Consider the following 14,015-nt stretch of genomic DNA (forward strand, 5'->3'; position numbering starts at 1 on the left):
GACCTTTCAAAATAAAAGCCAACGTTTTATTCCAAAGCCTCGTTCACTTGATTTTTTTTTATTCGTACTTATATTGTGAGCGTTTCAGGCGGAAGCTGCGCGGTGATTTCTGTGAAGCCCATGCGTCTCTGGTGAAGCCCAGGCGGCATCATCTGCACCCTCTCCTCCTCCTCCTCCTCGTCTGCCTCGGCGCGCGTGAGTGAGAAAGAGGCGTGTGCATGTGTACGCCCGTGTGTGTAAACACGGCTAGGTGGGCTCATATGTTCGGGGAGAGGACCTCAGGCTGCTGCAGTGATTACCGGTCAGAAGCGTCCTCCGTGACCGCTCAGATGACGAGATGGCAGCTGAATCCACCCGGAGATTCACCAAGAACCTGCTGAAGCCGGGGAGTGCCGCGGAGATACGGCAGACGGCGTGCAACGCAGTGAGACTCTCCGCAGTGACGGTGAGTAGACCCGTAGTAAAACATGGTGGCGGTGGAAAAACACCTGTGGGGCCGTCTGGTACGAGGGGGAATCCCGGCGAAATCTCACGGTGGTGCCTGGAGACATCGTTTTATGGGCTGCAACTGTTGTAACTAAGTGGACTTGACATTGGCATTCATGTTGCATCTTTCATTGCAGTGGGTGAACAACACGGTGCAGCGACGCTCTTACTGCCTCTGTCCATTGATTCTGCACCGCTCGATATGTTTAAATGGACAAGGCTTGGTAGGCGCTGGATTTGTCACAATTTGCATTACAGATAAGGCGCACATATTGGTTGCTATATAAGGTGCTTTAATCTCTTGTGCGTAATGATGAATTTCAGTGAATCTGCGGTAACAGAGGCACAGTGGCATGCGGCATGACACATCTGCCCAGTGATCAAAAACACAGTTAAAATGGAGGCAGCACCAGTTGGGTATCTATAGGTCGCACTTTTTTCATAATTTTGTAAACCCTATGATATTACATTGTGGTACTGTGGATTATGTTGTTTGCTACAGGCATTGAGATTTTAAAGGTGGATATTAGAGGAATAAGCAGCCACATAATGTTGTAAGTCATGCATATTCACATCACCAGTGAACATTTTCTGTTTTATAATGCCAATTTGATTAATCTGCCAGAAGGCAAATCCTCTGCCTACTGTTGTGTGTTTTTGCGCGCATACTTTATTATATGGAGATTAGAATAGTGAAAGGTCACACCACTCCAGCCTCACATCCTCCACACTCCACTGTGTTAGTGTGTCAGTGGGACACACAGCAAAGCGTACTATTGATTGAGTGAAATGCAGCGGAGCTCTTGAGTTTTAAATGGATTTGACATTTATTTCAGACCAAGGATTGTGTTGGGGCAGTGTTCATACTGATCCGACGGAGAACATGCTGTCATACATTTTATTATGAACAAAAGTAACCCTGGTGGCGTCACTAACAAAACAAAACCTGATGTATTTAGAAATAGAGTTATCAGGTCTTTTCAACTATAACTGTAACATTTACCACAATGGGGAGAATTAAATAAAATGTGCAATTTCACATGGTTTTACAATTGTTTTTGTCACAGCAGCTTAGTATAGTTTACTACATTACATATTATCACTCAAACAGCAGCTAGAAAAAGAGACATCAATAATTACTGGAAGTTATTATAGGTTACAAACCACAAGAGCATGTTGTGGTCTGTGTTGCTGGAGCGAGCAGCATGCAAACTAATTCTCTGTGCTGTTTATTGCACAAGTTTTAGGTTGCCTAGTTGTCTGGCTGCTTAGCTAGTGTTTGACCACCTATACATCCTTTGCTATTTTGAATAAACAATAGAAGTCTTTGGACTACCATACAATGAAACATGGTTCCCTTTTCACAAACCCCACCATTTTTTTCCCAAACCCTATACGTCTGCAATGACATTCTTCTCTACCCTGAGCACAGATTGACGGCTAAACATTGTTTCTGTGTGATTGTCAATTGTAGATAATAAACTTTTATCTCAAGGACAAAAGTAAGATTAATAAATATTGTGATTGAAAGCATTTAAAACGTTTAAAAAGTTGAGGAAGAAAAAAAACCTTATGGCACTTGTTCGTGACAAACTAGTGATGACTGTTACAGGTCTGGTACTTTCTTTGTCATTGTAGTGCATACACACAGTACATTTCATGTTTCCCCTCAGTCAGTACAGAGGATTAAAGTATATTCGATATAGATCCTGGAAAAGTAAAATTCAAGTTTGTCCTTCTATTGTTGTAATTTGCACCTTATTTGTGACAAAAGCTCAGTGCAATACCCCTCCTCCTCCTCACTGGCTACTGCTAATCTTGTACAGTCTGTCTGTCTAGTAAAATATCACTGCCAGGCATGTCTGCATGTCTGGAGCAAAATGTGTGCCAGGAAGCCATGTACAGCCATTTACTGGTGGGTGGTATGTTGAGGATACACCCCCCTGTGATATAAGGGGGCATGTCACTGTAACTCGCTTATCTTCATGACACCCCATGTCTACTGCCTGGAGTCAACTCACTGTACGGCCTTACTTGACCCAGCTTATTAGATCATTTTCACACCTCTTAACCATTTCCTTTTCATCATGCAGCGGTCTAATTAAAATGTGTACATGTACATTTTAAAATCTCCTTTAGCTTCTTATGGAATGTGAGTGGAATCTCCGAAAACTATAGTAGAAAGAGACGTCAACTTGACGTTCTAAATCCACAGTACACGTAGCATCTTGTTAAAAGAAAGAAAGTTGAAGGATGTGAAAAATGAAACATGCTAAAGTGAATGTTTCGGTTGCAGACAGTAAGTGGATTAGGCGACTATAATTACTCCTCCGTCATGGCACCGTTGCCACGACAACAGCGAAAGGTCAATTAGGATGGAATTTTAACAGGAAGTCTTCCTCTCTTCTTTGGCATATCTCAGATCTTGTTTATAGTTCGAGAGGGCTTTTCCCTTTCTATGTTTCCACTTTGCAGCTACATTCGTTTGCTGATTTTGCTGTATATTTTGACCTTGTGTAACTTTTCTTGATGGGCAACTTCCAATTGTAAACAAAGTGCAGATCTTAACTGCGCCTGAGCCTCTGTCTGTGAAAATATACGACAAGGACAAAAGCTAAACTTGAACCGGGCCCAGAATGAGGGCATTCAGTAGAATAAAAATAGAAATTCATCATAAGAAACTTACCCTTACAGTTTCAGTGTCGTATTCAAATTGTCTGATGCCATCATTTAAGTTATTTATACACAGAACTTGACGGCACGACAAAGAAATTATTATTATTATTTTTTCTCATATTGATCAATCTCGATTTTCGATTCGATATCATTGTCTCATAATAAAAATGAATATATGTAGCTGATTAATGAACTTAGACAGATCTTTTATACAAACCTCAGCTCAAACAAAAGAAATACTTTCCTCCAGTTTCATTTCACACACGCAAAACTTCCATCGTCTCGTCCAAAGAAATGGCTGTAACCCTGTCAATTATAAAGTCCCATGACAATTATTGAGATTGACATAGAAGACTTCTTTTAAAGGAACCCAAGCGCTTATTTGGGAACCAAATTACCAGTTTAACAAATATTCGATGCAGCGACTTGGCGCCATCTTCACTGTCAATAGCAACACAATGTTTCCTGGACTTTTTTTCTTTAACGGGAAGCGGGGTTGGTTGGGTCAGACATTTCTTAGCTTTACTGCCAGGCTTTCAACATTTTGCCAAGATATTGAGTATGCTCTCTCCAGAACAATAAGTAGATACCTCTAAATAATGAGCCTTCAATGTGCAATAAAAACACAATCATTCCAATTTCAATTATGGCAATGATTTTACCCAACCCTCCCCATGACCGGAGGTTTGGGTCAGTGCAAGGGGAGGGATGGGTCACTATTCTGACAGGGTGATAACTTATAGATTTTTTTTTATTGCTTATTTGGTAAAAATGTCATTATTGAATCAGGTTCTTCACATAGTATGATGGTAAACTGTGGTGTTCTGGTGTTCGTCATAACTGAACTTGAATTACTGAACTTGAGATCTACAGGAAACTCAACAGAAGGAGCAGACCTGTCAGTACCTCCTACAGATAAAGGGGGACCTTACATGAGAACAACAGTCTCTGGATTAATAATTTACAGATCCACAATAACAGACCATCAAACACTTCTTCAGTCACTCCTCAGAGTTAGGTATCGCACCAAAACATGTACATCAGGTGTCAAGGATGAAACGCTTGGTACATCAATGTCTTCTGTGGGATCGTACCCTCCCCACAAAATTTTACCCAACACTCCCCAGTCGGCCATTTTAGATGTTTTTGTCAATGATTAAGATGCCTAATTAGTCTTTAGATTATGACTGTTCATCCTGGAAATTATCGTAAACGAAAGTCAAGTTCTTCAGTGTGAACGTGACTCATACTTCACAACCAAGAGTTTACAAAAGTTGGTATGTTTTAATTTCTGGTTTACTCACCTTTCAGGCAGCTGACATATAGTATCCATAAACAGTAAGTGACATGACACTCTGTGACCATGACCCCTTTAGTCAGTTTAGCCTGGTCTCTCTTGGCTCTAAAACACTGTGTGACTCAACCCTCCCCATGACCCAACCCACCCCACTCTCTCCAATTTATCAATGATCAACCAGGCTTTGTCAGTTTTGTGTCAACAAAATTTCAATGCTTTTGAAATGAACCTTGCAATTATTCCTTTAATCTAAATGAAACTCATAACAAGAGATGAAACTAACACTTCATCAGAGGAGGATGTCAGGCTGCTGTCTCACTTCTACCATGTTCTATGTTTTATGTCATCTGTCAGTCAACACAAAACCTTTCTTAAAATGCAATTTCTTGTGAAGATGACTTGTTGTGGAGTTTTGTTGATGTTTTCCATTCTATCTGTGATGAAATGTGTACACTGCATTCAGAATGAGATGAAAGGGGTTACAGTAGATGAATAGCCTTTTGACATTTGTTATGCCTAAACTGTAGATCACTGTAGTACCAGTGTACTGCGATGACTTTGTGGCCTTCACAATGAAACATTCATAGTGCAGGGAATTAAAACAAAACAAATCCAGACTCTTACAATACCATTGTCTCTTACAGAATCAGCCCACTGTTTGGAAAGATTGTCTGTAATGAGTAGATATGTTTACGGTCACGTTTGTTAAATTAATTAGCTTTTTTTTTTAAACTTGAAATGTCATCGACTTGAGGTTGCTAAAGTGATGCAAGGACAAAAAGTTTGTTTAGTGTGTATTGGCAGTCAGTGTGCTGGAGAGAGATTCTGTGTGGACAGAGATTCTGTATATCCCTGTTTGAGAGGGTCACATGAGAGGAGGAGAGAGAGGTCCCTCGGGCTTGGTGCATTGTGCCTGCATAGTTTACAATGGGCTCTTTGCAAATGCCTCACAGTCAGTGAACTGCAGCTTTCAGAATGACCAAGCTCTGGCTCACTGAAGCTTAACTTTTATCCATTTGCACTGATTCTCTCAAAGCCCTGTCCATCTCCCCTCTCCATCCTGTCCAACACTATTAGAGACACTATGGTCCACTTAGGCTTTTTCTCTCTCTTACCCTTGGGACGAATAAGGAGGTCCACTCTACTTCACATACTAGTCTAAGAATAGTCCCCTAACTCTTTGCTGAGTGAATTGCTGTGTTGTGTCTCTGCCTCTCTGTGAATTCCAGAGTAGGAGGCCTGAATATGCTGGTGCCATTACAGTGTGACCCGCGTGCCCCCGTGCCCTCGCCATGCTCAAGCTGCTTACTCCAGTGTGACACTTATAAATGATGTGGACTTTCCCTCATTGTGTCTTTTTGAAGGCCGCAATCAGGCTGGGCTGCTGGGATCAACGTAATTGGTGAAACAAAGTGGCCCGGTGTTGAGAAAAACGTGTCAACAGTCGTGCACAAGCCCACCGCAGCGGCTTAAACATAACCACATTTTGGCCTTTTGTCTTCCTGTGCTCTGCCTGCCTGATGGTTTCCGGTTGGCTTTGATCAATCTCACTGACCCACTAATAATCCCCCCTTTTAACATGTCAGTCTTTCGGCGGTACAGCATAAAACAGGAGCAGAAAACATGCAGCTGTTATTAATGTTTCATCATGAGCATACGGCCTGCTCAGTGTTTGGAAAAGCACATGTAAAAGTGATATCGGTGTATGTGAATGATAGAAATAAAACCGAAGGCTGTTTATAAGAAAAGCGGAAGACAGCATCCAGATGTTGTGACATTCCATAATGATAAACCTTTTAAAATGTGAAATACTGGAGCTATTGTTCACATATAAGCATTCAGGCACTCCAGATGTCCAAAAAGTCACGTATCAAAGTGTTCCAGAGTAGTTTGACATCCGCACAGTAAAGTGAAGATATTACTTCGCGGATGTCGAACTACTCCTGGTGTTATTACGCCTTAAAATATAGTTCCCCTCTTTATCCGCGTAGAAAATCCACCAGTTTAATTTTGTGTAACTATGCATTTATCGTGTAAAACTTCACGTAACCATTTTTAATTAAGGAAAACATGGAAAAGCTTGGTATCTTCTATCTTCACCTCGTTTGGAGCTATAGAGGAGAGGAGGAGAGGCTAAATGCTAACGCTGCTGTGTTGTGTTTACGTGACTGAGGGCACGCGTGAAGACCAGACAGGTACAAATGAACTTGTCTAAGCTAAGGTAAGAATATATCTCAGCATGTAAAAACGGTGGCCTATTCCTTTATGAATGAAAAAGAGGCTGATCAATCTGAAATCTTTAAAACCATTGCGTGTTACAACAAAACAGCCTTCTTCAGTGTGTGTTTCTCTACTTTTTATATAATGATTTTAGCTAGTGTTATTATATGCACTGTGTTTGCTTTTCCCCCCCTACAAGGCCAGCTTTCAATGGTAACATTCAATCTCGAAAACATCTGCTTTCAGAACTAGAGGCTATTTAACAAAAGAACACAAGAAGAGCTTTTTGGTAGTCGTTCACTGTTCACGGTTACTTCAGCAGCAATGGGTGGAAATCTACCTAATGTTTCTGAAGTGAATCTAGCGTTATGTCACAAACTAAATTTACTACTGTATCCACAACCACAATACGGAGTATTTTGGATCTCATTGAGCGGTTTTGAAATCCCCTTGCATTTCGAATCCATTTGGCTTCCTCCTCGCTGTACTATTGTAACGGACTTGTTCTTTGGTGAATTTATCGCGCCTTCAACGTCGGCCAAAGCACTGGAAAGAGATCTGTGAAAGACATTGGAAGAAAGGGGGTCAATGAGCGGGACAGACCGAATCATAAAGGGGCGCTCGGGCAAATTGGGGTAGAGGTAAAGGAGGCAGGATTATGCATATGAAAACACACGAGGAAAAGTCCTTACAGCAGCTGCGTCTTACGCCGAGGGGACCGTGGGGAGAAGGAGCTGCTGAGTGGGCGTCTGCCAGATGAGGTAGAGGTCGCCCCAGGGTCACATGTAGGCTTTGTGTTGGTGTCATGCGTAGGCGTTGTTACTGCATGATTTATTACAATGTAGCCATTCAGACAGCGTTTTTCTCTACTCCAGTCGTCAGTGTTATGATTTGCTTTACATGATGATAATGGCATCCCAAGTGTTCGGTGAAGTTGGTGTGAGTTTCTGGCATGAGCGCATAAAAGTCAATATTAGCTTGGACTTGGTTTTGGAGAGTATAGAGGGTTCAAAGTGAGGACACATTTTTTAGCTATAAGAGTTATAAAGATATCATTATATGAGTAGCAGCACAAGGATAAAGTGCTCAGACAAAGACTTGATATTGGTTTTCCCTAAATCAAGGGTTATTTGTTTATATTGCAAAAAGGCCTGATACTCTTATCTTTCAGACAGCCAGAGAACCCCAGAATGTATTTGATCCCAATGGTCCAATTTATATATAAAAAAGACAAAGATTTGAACTTTCTGTATCGACTAATATACTTGCCGCTAAAGGCCAGATATGGCGCTCTATACTTTATAAGTTTTACCATTTCTGAGATCAATACTTGTTAAGGTTATGGTATGAAGTGCTGCAAATGAATTTTTTTTTTAGTTCAGGGTTAAATAATTTCCAAAATGTTCAGGTCAAAAACAAACACTCACACACAATTTCTAACACTTCAGGCATGATTAAGAATGTAACAAGACCTTTGCACTTAGCCATTAAGGAAAACCTGTTATTGCACTTTTTTTTGACTAAATTAGGTTTGGAATTAATGTCATTAATTGCAAACCTAATTGATTCTTGATTTAACAACGTTATGTTGTTAAATCAAGATTCCGTTCATGGCGCACATTTACATTCGCTTAACTAACCCGATCATGGTGCATGTTTGTAGAGGTCTAATCTACAGGGTTAGTCAGATTTAAGCTGGCATCCCTGGTTTGATCCCGGGGCCGGTGTTTGGGTTTTGCATGTTCTCCTTGTGTCTGCGTAGGTTTCCTCTACCACTAAAAACATGTACCATAGGTGAATCCTCCAGCCAGGTGACACTGACCATTGAAGAGAATTCACTTCTGAGTGCACATCTGGAGATGGGTCCCCACTGCTCTTTCCCCAGCAGCATCAAAGGATGCAGAGGACAAATTTCCTTACGGGGGCAATAAAGTGCACCTTAACCTTAACATAAACGTTTGAAGACTTCATGGTGACAGAATGTGTTGTTGTTTGCAAAGCTCATTACTGCCTAATTACAACAATGGATACAGTGATTGTTTAGTTATCTGCTTGCTGTTATTTTGATTCAGTTCATTTTGCTCATAGATATTAGCAAAAAAAATATTAAGAATTGTCCCATCTGCCTGGACATGCTCAAGAAGAAATACCATGTCTATGTTATAGATTATGATAGTTGTGTCTATGGTCTGCCTTGCTAAACACATTTTAGATTTTAGAAAACTTCTATCCAAGCTTAATTTAGATATTTGTGTAAAATTTCCTTTTGCATAAGACAACTAAAGAGCTCAGCTGTTTATGAATGGCAGCTGGAGAATAAGACAGGGGGCTGAAGAGGGTTATGGGGCAGAGAAGAGGAGCGATGCCACGTGGGAGACTGGATTAATGAGGCACTGGCTGAGCTGAGAGAGGAGCTCTGTTTGCAATGGCACGAGAAATGTTCATGGTTGCTGTTATACTTTTCTTCAGTCCATCCTCTCGGTCTATTTTATAAGCAATATTTATTTTTCTGTCCAATTTGTCTCTTAACTGCAGTTACCCAAGATTTACTAAAATGATATGATAAAGGGAAAAAAACACAAACGTTGCATTGTATTTATAAGGTGCCCACGCAATCTCTTTTAATTGATTAAAAACAAAAAATTGTATTGTGATCATTATTTTTTTGGGTTTATTTGCCTCCTTGGGGAAAATGCCTTTGTAGTCATAAATTGTCCCATTTTCAAAATATTGTGAACACATTTCACACGGTGTGATGGATGGTGTCTCAGGGTCCTAAATAATAATAAATAATAAAAGTAATCGGAGCCTCGGAATCACTGTGCTTCAGTCATTGTTTTGGCGGGTCAATGTGGATTTTAAAGCGACATGAGTTCAAGGGGATGGAAACTTTCCCCTGTTCCTGGCAGCTGCTCTTCTCTTCCCCTGCTCCACTCTCCTCTGCACCCTTCTGCGGGCCCTCCCCCAACATCTCCCCTGCCCCAGGACCTGGCTTCCAAGTTAAAGACATTTTAATAGCTTCTTTCTCTAAACAAACCAGAAACTAAGGAAGCTTAGATTACAGTTTGGGATGGAGCGCCCCCTGCAGGATGCAACAATGTGGTGTTCACAGCCTGCTGTGTTGACTCTTTAGCACTAGATGGCATTGGCACTGTGTGTTCTGACTCCCTTTACTCCCCATGTGGTGCCCATGACAAAAAATCAACATGCGGTAGATACAGGCTTGTTCTGTGTTTATTAGTTTGATTTCAACAACTAATTAAAATGGCCATCCGGCATCAATCCTTTGTCTTAATTTGACATTTCCTGTTGTGCATTTGCACGGATCCAGTACTTTTTTAAACTCAGCTAAGCTCAGCATTTTATAAACCCATTTGAAGCGCCAGAGAGAGATTGTTGAAAATGGTCTTAAATGAAGCTTGAAGTGACTTTTATGGCTTAAGGGTTACTTCAGGTAAAAAGAGCAGTTTAATCTTTGTCTTCCTGTTTGTGCTCCAGAGAGTGTGCTGCGGTGTTGCTTTTGCAGAGTGAGGTTTTACTGAGTGCAGTGGTTACAGACAAAATACAAATACAAAATACACGTTGAAAATTTAGATCACATTTAGCTCTTTGATTGCAGGATAAAAGGGTTATACTAAAATGAATATATAGCAGTTATTAATTAGTTTTAAATCTAAGGATTACTTACAGCTCTCCTGACTTAAATGTGTGTAGGTTTTTAGTTTCAGTGTGCTAGGACCTAATTTAATGCACCACTTTAGGAAGGATCCTGAAAACAGGGTTCATTGTCAATACTTCTGCAGTAGCTTCACCATCTACTGTTCACCGTTTCAGTTAATCGTCTATAACCGTATATTTTACAAGTGTAATAAATATAATTTAATTATGAACTGAATAGAAATAATATTATTTTAGGCCATCATTCTCCCATTGATATAAAGTATAGCGTATTATGACCTATAATATTAGCCTATAATAACAACTTAGCCCTATATCTACTTAGGACAATGAACTGATTGCACTGTTGCATCTGGGCATAAAGGGAAAAAAGCTGACCATTGTCAGGGAGCCTGACTGAAGCAGCAATAACTGCCTGAAAGAGTGACACGGTGTACGGGAGCCTTCTTTCTTTTTTGCATAAGTTACCCTGCACCTGTCGCCTCCCGGGTGTGCGCAGTGTTCCTTAGCACTGTTGTAATCAGGGAAACTATTTTGCTGACCAGTACATTATAGAGCATGTATTATGCACCTCAATCTGGAGCCCTGACATATGATAAATCTCACTAATATTATGTGTAAATAAAGAAGTCATGTCAGTGTACTCTTTGTGCCAGTCCCAAGCCATTCTAATATACGAATAAGTATACTTGCCTGCTTGTAGGTGGCAGACTAAGTGTGGTGATGATATGCACAGAGAAAGGAATGTACGAAAGAAGTGGAACCTGAAATAACTTGACCCTTTGCCTTTTTTTATTACTGCTTGTCTCTCGAGTCCAGACTGGTGCTCGCTGGGAACCTAGAGCCAGTGAGTGACAGCATCCTTCCTGTTGTGGTCGCCATGGGAACAGCTTTGTGTTTTCCCAAGTAATTTTAGTGGAACAGCGGACCACATCAAACACCCCTGGCATGAGTCAGCCTGCAGCTCCACGGGGAAGCTAACTACAGAGGAGCAAACTGCTTACAAGGCACTGTAACAGGTTAAATGGACTGTGGTTTCCTCCTTGGCCTAGTTGGCTAAAGCAGCCAACATGTCTTGTGTTATTCTCTTCAAATGGTTTCTGCAACAATGTCCACTCTGCCCTATCTTCTGCAGAATCATTTATACCCAACGGCCGCCACTCCGTCGCCTTCAGCAATGTTCACAGTGAAGGTTTAGCTCAAGCACAAGAATCGCATGGTCTGAAGCCATGCAGCTGGAAAACATTAGCTCTACAAATGATGGCGGCGCTTTGCCCGTACACCCCAGTGATGTCATTCTGACCAGTTTCAGGCAACTTAACCAGGACACAATGAAAGAAAAGCAGGGAATCATAAACATCAATGTGATGATATACAAAGGCTGTTAAAGGCGCTATACCTGATTTCTTTCAAGGTATTGGAATGAAATTAGTTTTGCCCTCCTTTGACATTTGTGGGAAAAACACTGTGCATATAATTATAAAGAATTTATTTCCATATCATGAACTTACATGCTAGTTTTCTAGCATCTGTTAAAGTGACCCCTAAACGTGACCCTTCATGTTGTGAAATGTGCCTATAAACTCTCCGCTATAAAGAAGTGGGATGGTATAAATATGTTAGGGAATGAGATTGGACCAAAGATAACATTTTTATTTTAGTGGCTTCCTCTTTCATTATTTGGAATAAAACAATGAATGTGGCTCTTGTCAACCCAATGTTTTTGCAAAGTGATTTTATTTTTCCAGATGTAATGTGAATACTGCAACAGCAAATAAACTCTTCATATTACAGTATGAAATATTTGTTTACAGCCTTTTATTTCAACAAGCAGTGGCACACATGACATGTAGGCTATATTAATTACAAGATACAAGATAAACAAGATAAATGTGCACAAAGAGGTCAACAATCAACCCTTATTTACGCGTCCATATTGCATCAAGTTACTCTTTTTTTTTTCTCTCCTGAACGACCGTTTAAATGTGCAGTAGATGGCACTAGATTTTCACACTAAACCTAGTAATGCATGGAAGGGTCTGCTTGGTTTCATGGTAAACGTGTGGCGTTTGAAGCGTTCTTGCACATTTCTGTCTCCAATTTCAGCGAGTAAATAGTTTGGATCGGAATAAACCAATCTCCTGTGTAGCGATGATGTCTTGTTTGGACACAGCGAGTGAGTGAGAGCTATAGCTGCATAACATGAGGACCACTGGCATCTTCTGGGCATGTTTGCGTGGGCATATTTGCATGACCGGTCCATTGTGATGTTTCTGGCAATTCAACAAAGCTCATCTCTGTGGCCCTCTCTGTGTTTTAGCCGCTACAATCAGACATGTTGCACTAAAGAGCCTTCAGTGCAAGCCAATGGTATTTGATGGCGGAAAGGCGGTGGTGGGCAGAGTTTACTTCTCCGACTTTGTACTGAATGTCACTGTATAGGGTATGTGTTAATGTTAGGACACTGTGTGGGAGAGGAATTGGTGATCTCTATGTGCAAATGCTTTCTCTGTAGGACCTTTAGTGCATTCTGTTTATATTTAGCTGTGTGAAGTATCATAATAATGAGGTTTGGCGGAGGAGGGGGGTGGGTCTGTGGGGGACAGTGACATGGACACTAACGACCTTAATCATGACCTGGCATTGTCGCTATGGTTACATCCTCTCTGAGGAGGTGTATAACCGGCTGGCCGCTGCGTTTTGTGTGACAAACTTGGAGATCAAATGGTGCTGATTCAACCCCCTTCTGAACTATTGCCAGAAGCCGAGTGTGAGTTGTGCTTGTAAAGGAGTGTTCAAGTTATTAATTAAAAACTTCATCTGCAGTGGGAGGAAGAAGTAAGTACACCCTTTGGAATTTCTCACTTTTGTGGCTTAATTGGTCATAAAATGTGGTCTGATCTTTATTAAAATCACAAGAATGAGTACACAGTGTCTGCTTAAACTAACACCACCCGGACATTTACATTTTATCATATTATTTTTGGACATAACATGTAAATATTCACAGGGCAGGGAGGAATAAGTAAGTACACCCCCTGAATCTCGCTGAAATGCAGCAGTTTTGTAAAGAGGAATGGTCCAAGTGTGTAATCTGCAACTACAGAAAAGCAGTTATTGCTGCAAAAGAAGAGTCAGCCAGCTATTTAACACAAGGATTCACTTACTGATTCCACTCTGTTGGGAATTTCTCAGGATTTTCTGCAACATATCTTGATAAACTTGTGAAATATTTTTTCCATTGATGATAGCAAGTTGTTAACGAATTTCCCTACTCACAGTGGGGATAGGGTTTTGATATTGGGGTGCTGATCCATTTTTCCTCCACACGTGACGTTGGGTGTTACAAACAATTCAACTTTGGGTCCATCAGTCCGCAGTATATTTTACCAGTAGTGCTGTGGGGCATCCACGTGATCTTTCGCAAACCAAAGTTCAACAGATTGTTAGGAATCTCTCTGAACTGCAGCGAGATTCAGGCGGTGTTCTCACTTATTCCTCCCTCTCCTGTGAACGCTTACATGTTGTGGCCAATAAAAATATGATACAATGTAAATGTTTGGGTTGTATTAGTTTAAGCAGACACTGTTTTATTTTGAAGAGAATGTTACTTTCTCAATGCAGTGTGAAATGTCCTACATAATTATACTTAAGAATT

At 40.8% G+C, this 14,015-nt stretch overlaps 1 protein-coding gene across 2 annotated transcripts in view; it reads left to right on the forward strand.

The window, feature by feature from the left end:
* Positions 1-117: 117 nt before the first annotated feature.
* dock10 (dedicator of cytokinesis 10) overlaps positions 118-14,015 on the forward strand; it is a 40,699-nt gene continuing 26,801 nt past the window's right edge. For both annotated transcript variants that reach the window (XM_079556059.1, XM_079556064.1), the window contains exon 1: positions 118-445. In XM_079556059.1, the coding sequence (XP_079412185.1) occupies positions 338-445 (108 nt within the window). In that variant the 5' untranslated portion in view covers positions 118-337. The remainder of the gene's footprint in view (positions 446-14,015) is intronic.

This window comes from Gobius niger (genome assembly GCF_951799975.1).
Source record: "Gobius niger genome assembly, chromosome: 1".
Classification (NCBI taxonomy): Eukaryota; Metazoa; Chordata; class Actinopteri; order Gobiiformes; family Gobiidae; genus Gobius; species Gobius niger.